The 12,290-nt window shown below is 45.7% G+C and overlaps 1 protein-coding gene and 1 pseudogene across 3 annotated transcripts in view; both read left to right on the top strand.

Annotated features, from left to right (window-relative positions):
- Positions 1-878, top strand: part of LOC114449275 (dnaJ homolog subfamily C member 5-like) — a 2,498-nt pseudogene extending 1,620 nt beyond the window's left edge.
- Positions 879-3,940: 3,062 nt separating this feature from the next.
- LOC114450214 (tripartite motif-containing protein 55-like) overlaps positions 3,941-12,290 on the top strand; it is a 9,906-nt gene continuing 1,556 nt past the window's right edge. Inside the window, exons 1-7 of one of the 3 annotated variants that reach the window (XM_028428218.1) lie at positions 3,941-4,219; positions 5,187-5,359; positions 9,016-9,190; positions 9,290-9,385; positions 9,470-9,703; positions 10,034-10,056; positions 10,142-10,266. In XM_028428218.1, coding sequence (XP_028284019.1) covers positions 4,100-4,219; positions 5,187-5,359; positions 9,016-9,190; positions 9,290-9,385; positions 9,470-9,703; positions 10,034-10,056; positions 10,142-10,266 — 946 coding nt within the window. In that variant the 5' untranslated portion in view covers positions 3,941-4,099. Of the gene's footprint in view, positions 4,220-5,186; positions 5,360-9,015; positions 9,191-9,289; positions 9,386-9,469; positions 9,704-10,033; positions 10,057-10,141; positions 10,347-12,290 lie in introns of all 3 variants that reach the window. The other 2 variants (XM_028428219.1, XM_028428220.1) reach the window with 2 other exon arrangements.

Below are 12,290 nucleotides of genomic sequence, written 5' to 3'. Positions count from 1 at the left end.
GCCGATGCCCACAGGAGAGGGGGCGGAGCCAGACTACATGTCCCCCGATGACCTGGAGGAGGAGATACGCAACGACCCTGACATTGGTGAGAGAACAGGAAGCCCCAAGCTTTCATTTCATCTCATCTTGTCTTGTCCTGTCTCATTTCGTCTTGTCTTGTCTTGTCTTGTCTTGTCTTGTCTTGTCTTGTCTTGTCTTGTCTTGTCTCATCTTGTCTTGTCTTGTCCTGTCTCATTTCGTCTTGTCTTGTCTTGTCTTATCTCATCTTGTCTTGTCTTGTCTCATCTCATCTTGTCTTGTCCTGTCTCATTTCGTCTTGTCTTCTCTTGTCTTGTCTTATCTCATCTTGTCTTGTCTTGTCTTGTTCCATTCCATCTTGTCTTGTCCTGTCTCATTTCGTCTGTCTCGTCTTGTCTTATCTCATCTTGTCTTGTCTTGTCTTGTCTCATTTCGTCTTGTCTCATCTTGTCTTGTCTGGTCTTGTCTTGTCTTGCCTTGTCTCATTTCGTCTGTCTCCTCTTGTCTCATCTCATCCCGTCTTGTCACATCTTGTCTCCTCTCGTCCTGTCTCGTCTCCTCTCATCTCGTCTCGTCTCATCCCCTCTTGTCTCCTCTCATCTCGTCCCGTCTCGTCCTGTCTAGTTCTGGCTCGTCTCATCCTGTCTCGTCTCGTCCCCTCTTGTCTCCTCTCATCTCGTCCCGTCTCATCCTGTCTCGTCCCCTCGTTTTGTTTTAAACCTGCGGTGTGTCACATGATCTTGTGTACCTGCAGACGCTGAAGCTCCGGTCATCCACCAGCCAACTACTGCCAGTGAGAAAAACCCCAAGCTGCATCACGGTAGATGGACACCGCAGATATGGAGACACGTACACATGAGGCGGCCCGAAGAAACAGATTGAAAGTCGACTTCCTTTTTGGTTTGGTTTGATCCACTAATATCTAGAATTGTAAAGGGAGTCATCGTTGGGACTCTTCAGGGATTTTTAACAAACATATAACCTAACACAGAGTGAAGCCCGCCCCCTCTGGTGGGCCATAGATTAGTGTTTGATTGATTGTTCGATTCTTGTCTTCATGGCCTTCATCAATCGTGTGATTGGGGGCTCGTCTAGGATTTGAACCTTTACACATAAGTCAATCAAACAGGATCAATAAGTAATTTGTGTCTTTTCATAGGATGTCCATGGGAAGGGGCGGGGCTTCACCTTTGTACTGTAGTAATTGATCAAGATAATGCTCTGATTGGTTGTTGCTTGTTGAGTGTTAAAGTAGTTGAAGGCGGGGCTTATTTTGTAGATATGGGCACAGTGAAGATGTAAATAACGTTTTGGTTTGGAGTTTGTTGTGAACTGAAATAAATGGAGTGACGCTTATTGATTTGGTTTCCATTGCTATAAATAGCAGCCTGATGGCCGTGTCTAAATCCTGGACACACGCCCTGCCTTTGAATGATGTCAGAGGATAATCTGTAACCACACAATACTGCTGACATATCAAACATCAGGTCCCAGGAACAGACATGTTTAATCTCAGTGAGTTTTAATGATGAAATAAAGGTCATTATAATCAAATAATAATCACATTACCCATGAAACAAGACGTGGAATCATTTCCCAAAACCCCCAGCACACCTGGCAAGAAGAAGATGAATAGTGGAGATGAAACCGAGCTCACTGATGGGATTGACCCGGCCCGTGACATGTATGTATTCATGTAACATGTCTTTACATGTGTGCGTCATCATTGTTACGTCGTGTAAACCTCCTCTGTGTGCAGCGTTAATGTTGATGATGAAGAGGAGGAAGTCTCCCTCCAGGAAGAACAACAGGCTGCGGCTCCGCCGGCTCAGCGCTCCCCGGTGCCGCTGAAAAGATTTGAATGGCCTCACAGAGGCCAAAGCTCAGAGATGTTTGGCCAGCTCCATCTTTCATGTGACTCATCCTCCAAAGGTCACGTCCAGAGGCCGCTTCCTCTCCATCACCTGGAGGCTTCATATGAGTGGATCACATGTCAACGACACCAAGTAAGTCTGTCAGCATTCAGCCGCTGAATCCAATCCAATCCATCTTTATTTATAGAGCACTTTTTAAAAGACAACAGGGTCAGCCAACTATCACGTGTAGAGTAATTGACTAATAAAATAGGATAAAATGAAATAGAATAAATATAAGTTTGATAAAACACAGGAATATAAAACCATACAATAAAAGCACCAGTCAGGGGTAAGAACAATAAAACAAGTGAAAGTCAACAACTCAAACAGAGTTAAAAGCCAGAGTAAAAAGATATGTTTTAAGTGATGACTTAAAAACCATAAAAGAATCTGTCTAAGGTGCAAAGGCAGTTTGTTCCACAGTTTTGGACCTGCGACAGAGAAGGAGCGGTCCCCCCTGAGTTTTCTCTGCATTTTTGGGACGACCAGGAGAGACTGGTCAGCTGACCTTAGAGAGCGAGCAGGGCAGTGGGGCTGGAGCATGTCAGACATGTACTGAGGGGCGAGACCATGAAGGGATTTAAAAACAAATAAGAGAATTTTAAAATCAGGAGCCAGTGCAGTGACTTTAAAATCGGAGTAATGTGCTCTCGTTTCTTAGCCCCAGTTAAAAGCCGTGCAGCAGCATTCTGTACAAGCTGCAGTCGTGCAAGTGAAGCCTGGCTGAGCCCATAATAAAGTGCGTTGCAGTAATCTAACCGATTCATAATAAAAGCATGAATTAAAATCTCAGAGTGATGCTGAGAAAGGAACGGTTTGGCTTTGGCCAGTTGCCTCAATTGAAAAACGCTCGCTTTGACAGCTGCACTGACCTGAGCATCAAGTTTCAGGTTGGAATCCAATTTTACACCCAGAATTGTCACTGTGGACTTTTGATGTTGTGTCAGGACCCAAATCTACATCAGCAGCAGAGGCATCGCTGGGCCCAAACAGTATGACCTCTGTCTTAGTGTCGTTAAAATGAAGCAGATTTGCTGACAGCCAGGATTTAATCTCCTCAACACAGTCTAAGAGTTGTTGAACAGAGTGACTTTTCTTTCGTTTTAAGGGCATGTAGATTTGAGAATCATCCGCATAAAAATGGAAAGACACACCATGTTTACGGAGAATGGACCCGAGAGGAAGGAGGTATAGGGAGAAGAGGAGTGGGGCCAGAATAGAACCTTGGGCCACTCCACAGGTGAGAGGGGCAGCAGAGGACTCAGCAGACCCCACTGCCTGTAATCTGTGCCCCGCTCCAGTGATCCTGATCCTGATGAGGATGACCGCATGGAAGCACCAAAGGCCCTGAAGCAGCACATCCACAATAAGCCTACAAGGTGCTGGATCAAACGTCTGAGCACAGTCCACATTTAGGAGGGGGCTGTGGTTCGGCGCGGTGGCGTCCCTGGTGCAGAAAGACGTCCTGGGATCTCTCACAGGTGTTGTGATCATTTCTTTACATGACCTGCAGTTTGCAGCCTGTCATGCCATGACAAAATGATGAGGAGGGTCAGACATGGAGGCGAGGGTGTGCTCCACCCTGCACACTGCCTGCTCAGGAGACACCTAACAACCTTTGAGCTGTGTTCTCCTGTATGGACCTTTCATTGATGACTGTCTTCTCATACAAAGCTCAGACACATTTGTTACACACGTAAAAACGTTTAATGTTCATGGCGTCTTTTTGTGTCGGTTTATTAAAATAAACTCTGAATAAGCTGAGTGCAGTTTAAAGGCCGGTGGTTTTGGTGCTCTTGTAGAATGTGAGCAGGGCGGATGGACCTGATTTTAACATAGTAAACAGAAGAGTAAAGAGGACTTGTTCTATGATAGGTCATGACCAGCTGGAGGCGCTGCAGCCTCCCCAACTGCTCTAATACCCCACCCCCCATGTCTCCTCCTGACCTCTGACATATAAGGACATGTCGGCACGGCAACAGCTGACGTCCCTCCGTCTAAAAACAGACTGAGCTCAGAGTGCAGCTCCATGTTCTGCTGCTGCTTCACTCTGCTTCCTTTACTCTGCCAGACACGTCCTCTGTCCTCTCTGTCTTCTGTCCTTCAGCCTTTGTCCACGTAGCAGATACCTCCACCCACGGGGTTCTCACTGGGACTCAGCGTCATGGAGAGTCTGGAGAAGCAGCTAATCTGTCCCATCTGCCTGGAGATGTTCACCAAGCCGGTGGTCATCCTGCCGTGCCAACACAACCTCTGCCGCAAGTGTGCCAACGACGTCTTCCAGGTGAGGGAGACACACAAACACACACACACACACACACACACACACAAATACATACACAAACACACACACATACAAATACATACACAAACACACACACACACACATACAAATACATACACACACAGACACACACATACACATACAAATACATACACAAACACACACACATACAAATACATACACAAACACACACACATACACATACAAATACATACACACACAGACACACACATATGCATACAAATACATACACACACACACATACAAATACATACACAAACACACACACATACACATACAAATACATACACAAACACACACACACATACACATACAAATACATACACACATACACATACAAATACATACACAAACACACACACATACAAATACATACACACACAGACACACACATACAAATAAATACACACACAAATAAATACACACACACACACACATACAAATAAATACACATACACACATACAAATAAATACACACACACACATACAAATAAATACACACAGACACACACACACACATATACAAACACACACACACACACACACACACACACAAACACACACACAGACACACACACAGACACACACACACACACACATACACATACAAATACACACACACATACAAACACACACACAGACACACACACACACACATACAAATACACACACACACATACAAATAAATACACACACACACATACAAATAAATACACACAGACACACACACACACACATACAAACACACACACACACACGGACACACACACACACACACATACACATACAAATACACACACACACACAGACACACAGTTATATTCTGTTTTTAGATCAAAGGTGAGCTGTTGTGGTGCATTCAAGAACAGTCAGACATCAGACTCCTGACTCAGACAACTAAATTGGGACAAACATGGAGGATGTGTGATGCCCCGCCTCCTTACAGGCATCCAATCCCTACCTGTCCACAAGGAGCGGCTCCACAGTGACATCCGGCGGCCGTTTCCGCTGCCCATCCTGCCGCCATGAGGTGGTTCTGGACCGACATGGAGTCTACGGCCTGCAGAGAAACCTGCTGGTGGAGAACATCATCGACATGTACAAGCAGGGGAGCACGAGGTACCTGAACACACCACGCAGCTGAACACACCACACATACTTGAACACACCACGCAGCTGAACACACCACACATACCACACACACCTGAACACACCACACAGCGGAACACACCACACATACCACTCACACCTGAACACACCAAACACACCTGAACACACCACACATACCACACACACCTGAACACACCACACACCGGAACACACCATACACACTTGAACACACCACACACCGGAACACACCATACACACTTGAACACACCACACACCTGAACACACCACACACCTGAACACACCACACACACCGGAACACACCAAACACACCAAACACACCTGAACACACCACGCACCTGAACACACCACACACACCTGAACACACCACACACACCTAAGCACACTACACACCTGAACACACCACACACACTTGAACACACCACACACACCACACACCTGAACACACCAAACACACTTGAACACACCACACACACTTGAACACACCACACACCTGAACACACCACACACACTTGAACACACCACACATACCACACACACCACACACCTGAACACACCTTACATACCACACACACCGGAACACACCAAACACAAAGAACACACCACACACACTTGAACTACGAGGAAGACAGTTAACACAGATTATGAGACGATATTACCCAGTATGATCCAGACTAAGGAGAGTGGAGGAGAGGTCAGAGGGTGAGAGGGAAACTGCTCAGAGGATCATGTTTGTACCCCCCGACAATGTAGAGCAAGAGAGACTTCACGGGTGGACTGCAGGTCAGCATGCAGGTCTTGAGACCAGTGTGAGCCAGACTAAGGAGAGAAAAGGAGAGGTTAGAGGGTGAGAGGGAAACTGCTCAGTGGATCATGTTTGTGCCCCTGACAGCGTAGGCCTAGAGCAGCATAGCTGTGCTACACACTAGGTCTAAGGCTAACTGTACGCCTTACTAAACAGAAAAGTTTTAAGTCTAGTCTTAAAGGTGGAGGCAGTGTCTGCCTCTCGGACCCAGATTGGTAACTGGTTCCATAATAGCGGTGCCTGATAGCTGAAAGCTCGTCCTCCCATTCTACTTCTATGAATCCTAGGAACGACAAGTAAACCTTCACTCAGAGATCTGAGTGTCCTATTAGGAACATATGGTACAATCAGGTCCTGCAGATACAATGGAGCAAGTCCATGAAGAGCCTTGTAGGTTAGAAGAAGGATCTTGAAGTGTATTCTTGAGTCCACTGGGAGCCAGTGAAGAGACGCTAGGACAGGAGAGATATGATCCCTTTGGCTGCTTCCTGTCAGAACTCTAGCTGCTGCGTTCTGGATCAGCTGCAGACTGTTGATGGAGTAATGTGGACATCCTGACAATAAAGAGTTGCAGTAGTCCAGTCTTGAAGTGACAAAAGCATGGATGAGCTTTTCAGCATCACTCTGAGAGAGGATGCTCCTGATCTTAGTAATATTACGCAGGTGAAAGAAAGCGGTCCTGGAGACCTGCTTAATATGAGAGACAAACGACATGTCTTGATCAAAGATAACTCCAAGGTTCCTCACAGTCATACTGGAGGCCAGAGTAATTCCATCCAGAGAGAAAGTATTATCTGATAAACTAGTTCTGAGATGTTTAGGTCCAAAAACAATGACCTCAGTCTTGTCCGAGTTTAATAGTAAAAAGTTGGAGGACATCCAGTCCTTTATGTCCTTTAGACACACCTGTAGTCTGACTAGCGGCTCCGTTTCTTCAGGCTTCATGGATAAATACAGCTGGGTATCATCAGCATAACAGTGAAAGTTTATGCCGTGCTTCTGGTTGATGTTTCCTAGAGGGAGCATGTAGAGGGTGAACAGGATCGGTCCGAGCACAGAACCCTGTGGAACACCGTGGTTAACCCTTGTACCTGTGGAAGACACATCGTTAGTGTGAACAAAATGAAATCTGTCAGATAAATATGATTTAAACCAGCGCAGTGCTGTTCCTGTAATCCTGATCTCGTGTTCCAATCTGTGTAGCAGGATGCGATGATCTACGGTGTCGAAGGCAGCACTGAGATCCAGTAGAACGAGTACAGAGACAAGTCCACGGTCCGATGCCATGAGGAGGTCATTGGTGACTTTAAGCAGTGCTGTTTCTGTGCTGTGATGGGCTCTGAATCCAGACTGGAAAGCATCAAACAGACTGTTACTACACAGGTGGTCGTTTAGCTGACTTACAACAGCTCTTTCGAGTAGTTTGGAGATAAAGGTGAGGTTGGAGATCGGTCTGTAGTTTCCTAGGACGTCCGGGTCCAGTGAAGGTTTTTTAAGTGTCGGAATGATCACAGCAGTTTTAAAAGCCTGTGGTACATATCCTGTTTCCAGAGACAAGTTGATCTGTCCTAATATAGACTCTCCGATCAGAGGAATAGCATCTTTGAGGAGCCGTGAAGGGATCGGATCCAGAAGACAGGTAGTAGGTTTAGACTTGCTGATGCTGGTGGTCAGCTCAGGGAGGCCGATGGGCACGAAGCACCTGAACACACCATACACACTTGAACACACCATACACACTTGAACACACCACACACACTTGAACACACCACACACCTGAACACACCACACACCTGAACACACCAAACACACCTGAACACACCACACACCTGAACACACCACACACACCTGAACACACCACACACACGAACACACCACACACCTGAACACACCACACACACGTGAACACACCACACACACGAACACACCACACACACTTGAACACACCACACACCTGAACACACCACACACACCACACACCTGAACACACCAAACACACTTGAACACACCACACACCTGAACGCACCTTGCTCCTGAACACACCACACGCACCTGAACATACCACACACACTTGAACACACCACACACCTGAACACACCAAACACACCTGAACACACCACACACCTGAACACACCACACACACCTGAACACACCACACACACGAACACACCACACACCTGAACACACCACACACACGTGAACACACCACACACACGAACACACCACACACACTTGAACACACCACACACCTGAACACACCACACACACCACACACCTGAACACACCAAACACACTTGAACACACCACACACCTGAACGCACCTTGCTCCTGAACACACCACACGCACCTGAACATACCACACACACTTGAACACACCACACACCTGAACACACCATACACACTTGAACACACCATACACACTTGAACACACCATACACACTTGAACACACCACACACACCTGAACACACCAAACACACTTGAACACACCACACACCTGAAAGCACCTTGCTCCTGAACACACCACACGCACCTGAACATACCACACACACCTGGCAGCCTAATATTTGTTGTTTATAGTATACGTTGGGAGGCTCCACGCCATTAGAAGTCCAGAATAAAAAAATATGCTTACTGCAACAAATATTCAGATGAAGCTCTGAACACAGCAGTGCAGGTCTGTGTGTGTGTGCTTGTCCTGTGCTGTCTCATATTCAGACTATTTTTAAATGTGGGTCAGTGACACAGCAGCAGCTGGTAAACAAGTTCAAGTCATGTGATTAACCATGACTGATCAGCTCCAATAGTGATTATCTCTGATGTGTGTGTGTGTGTTTGTCACAGTAAGCCTGTCCCGGAGGTGAAGTTGGATCAGCTCATGTGTGATGATCACGAGGGCGAGAAAATCAACATCTACTGTGTGAGCTGCAGCGTCCCCACCTGTTCCCTCTGCAAAGTGTTTGGAGCTCACAAAGACTGTGAGGTCGCCCCACTCATCGATGTGTTCCACCAGCAGAAGGTCCCGACGCACACACACACACACACACACACACTGATGTGAAGCTAAGACCAAAATCCAATCAAAATGAAATGGTGTGTGCGTGTGTGTGTGGTGCAGGTGGAGCTGACAGACTGTGTGTCTTTGTTGGTCGGTAACAATGAAAGGATTCAGGCAACCATCAGTCAGCTGGAGGAAACCTGCAGAGCTGTGGATGTGGGTTTGTCTCTGCATGTTTATGGTATCATAGGGGGGCGTGTGTGTGTGTCATTCACACAGATGTAGTGACTGTGTTGACAGGAGAACGGTCGCAGACAGAAGTCAAAGGTGTGTGAAACCTTTGACCACCTGTTCGGTCTGCTGGAGGAGAAGAAGGCTGAGATGATGCTGAGGATCAACGCGGAGCAGGAGGAGAAGCTTGACTACATCCGCAGCCTGAGGGGGAGGTACACCGAGCACCTGGACAGCACCGCCAAGCTGCTCGAGACCGCCATCCAAACCTTAGACGAGTCTGAGATGGCCGTGTTCCTGCAGGTGACTCTGAATGCAGCATGTTCTGGTTTTAAAAGACATGCTAACTAGCATGTTAGCACTTCACTCCTGGCGTTCAGTAGACTAAACGATTTAAGATTATACCTATTAACCCTTGTAGGGAACTGAACATGAACACATGGTCAGCAGTGTTGACAGCATTCTGTCCTCACCTGCTCCAGGCTGGCCAGGTCAAAGCCAACAACAGCTAATCACTGTGTCATTCAGCAGAATGTGCAGCTAGCATCCTGTTGTCATGTATTAGCATGGTGGTGCTAACAGCTGTAATGCTGTCCAGCTGCTGACGCTTTCCCTGTGATTTCTTGTCTACAGACGGCCAAACCTCTGCTGCAGAAGTGAGTGTCTGTCTCTGACAACAGTCATGTTTGTTGTTTGTTGTTTGTTTGCTTGTTAAAAGTTGTTTTCTTGATTCCTGGTTAGAATTGTGGAAGGCACCAACACGTCCCACCTGGATAAAGTCCAACATGGCTACGAGAACATGGACCACTACACCGCTAACTTTGAACGTCAGAGGAGGGCGCTGACAAACATCGACTTCATCAAACGTAAACAATGTCTTCACGACGTCTGCCCTGATCAACCAGCCTGGCTCATGTCAGCACAGCCTCAGTGGTCATAAGCATGAGTAATTCATTTCAATTCAATTTGTACAGTTTTGAATATACAGAACAGTCTCTAAGCGCTGTACTGAGACCCAGAGCCTGACCTGCTGCAGGCCCTTAAAGACATTGGCAGGAAAAACTTTGAGCTAGTCCATGTAGAGCCTTGTAGGTGAGGAGAAGGATCTGTGTATTCTTGAGTCCACTGGGAGCCAGAACAGCAGAGATATGATCCTTTGGCTGCTTCTGGACCAACTGCAGCTGTTCATGCAGTGATGTGGACATCCTGACATGGTGAGCTGCAGGAGTCCAGTCTAGAAGCAACAAAAGCATCACTCTGAGAGGATGCTCCTGATCTTAGTGATATTAGGGAGGTGAGAGAAGGAGGTCTGAGAGACCTGTTTAAATGAGGGGAGGTCAAAGTAATTCCATCCAGAGACAGAGTGTTATCAGATAATCTAGATCTGAGATGTTTGGGTCCAAAAACAATGACCTCAGTTTATCAGAGTTTAACTGTAAAACGTTGGAGGTCATCCAGTCCTTTCTGTCCTTTATACATGTCCTTTAAGTCCTTTAGACATGTCCTTTCTGTCATTTAGACATGTCCTTTAAGTCCTTTAGACATGTCCTTTATACATGTCCTTTAAGTCCTTTAGACATGTCCTTTCTGTCATTTAGACATGTCCTTTAAGTCCTTTAGACATGTCCTTTAAGTCCTTTAGACATATCCTTTCTGTCCTTTAGACATGTCCTTTAAGTCCTTTAGACATGTCCTTCATGTCCTTTAGACATGTCCTTTTTGTCCTTTAGAAATGTCCTTTATGTCCTTTAGACATGTCCTTTATGTCCTTTAAGTCCTTTAGACATGTTCTTTAAGTCCTTTAGACATGTCCTTTCTGTCCTTTAGACATGTCCTTTCTGTCCTTTATACATGTCCTTTATGTCCTTTAGACATGTCCTTTAAGTCCTTTATGTCCTTTCTGTCCTTTAGACATGTCCTTTATGTCCTTTCTGTCCTTTAGACATGTCCTTTCTGTCCTGTAGACATGTCCTTTATGTCCTTTAGACATGTCCATTATGTCCTTTCTGTCCTATAGACATTTCCTTTCTGTCCTTTAGACATGTCCATTATGTCCTTTCTGTCCTATAGACATTTCCTTTCTGTCCTTTAGACATGTCCTTTCTGTCCTTTATGTCCTTTCTGTCCTTTAGACATGTCCTTTAAGTCCTTTAGACATGTCCTTTCTGTCCTTTAGACATGTCCTTTCTGTCCTTTCTGTCCTTTAGACATGTCCTTTCTGTCCTTTATGTCCTTTCTGTCCTTTAGACATGCCTGCAGTCTGACCAACAGCTCTGTTTCTTCAGGCTTCATAAATACAGCAACAAAAGCATCACTCTGAGAGGATGCTCCTGATCTTAGTGATATTATGGAGGTGAGAGAAGGAGGTCTGAGAGACCTGTTTAAATGAGGGGAGGTCAAAGTAATTCCATCCAGAGACAGAGTGTTATCAGATAATCTAGATCTGAGATGTTTGGGTCCAAAAACAATGACCTCAGTTTATCAGAGTTCAACTGTAAAACGTTGGAGGTCATCCAGTCCTTTCTGTCCTTTATACATGTCCTTTAAGTCCTTTAGACATGTCCTTTAAGTCCTTTAGACATGTCCTTTCTGTCATTTAGACATGTCCTTTAAGTCCTTTAGACATGTCCTTTAAGTCCTTTAGACATGTCCTTTCTGTCATTTAGACATGTCCTTTAAGTCCTTTAGACATGTCCTTTAAGTCCTTTAGACATATCCTTTCTGTCCTTTAGACATGTTCTTTAAGTCCTTTAGACATGTCCTTTCTGTCCTTTAGACATGTCCTTTCTGTCCTTTATACATGTCCTTTATGTCCTTTAGACATGTCCTTTAAGTCCTTTATGTCCTTTCTGTCCTTTAGACATGTCCTTTCTGTCCTTTAGACATGTCC

This window comes from Parambassis ranga, chromosome 17, assembly GCF_900634625.1.
Source record: "Parambassis ranga chromosome 17, fParRan2.1, whole genome shotgun sequence".
In the NCBI taxonomy this organism is placed as follows: Eukaryota; Metazoa; Chordata; class Actinopteri; family Ambassidae; genus Parambassis; species Parambassis ranga.
The sequence above is the reverse complement of the archived record's forward strand: the minus strand, read 5'-3'. Positions and strand labels throughout refer to the sequence as shown.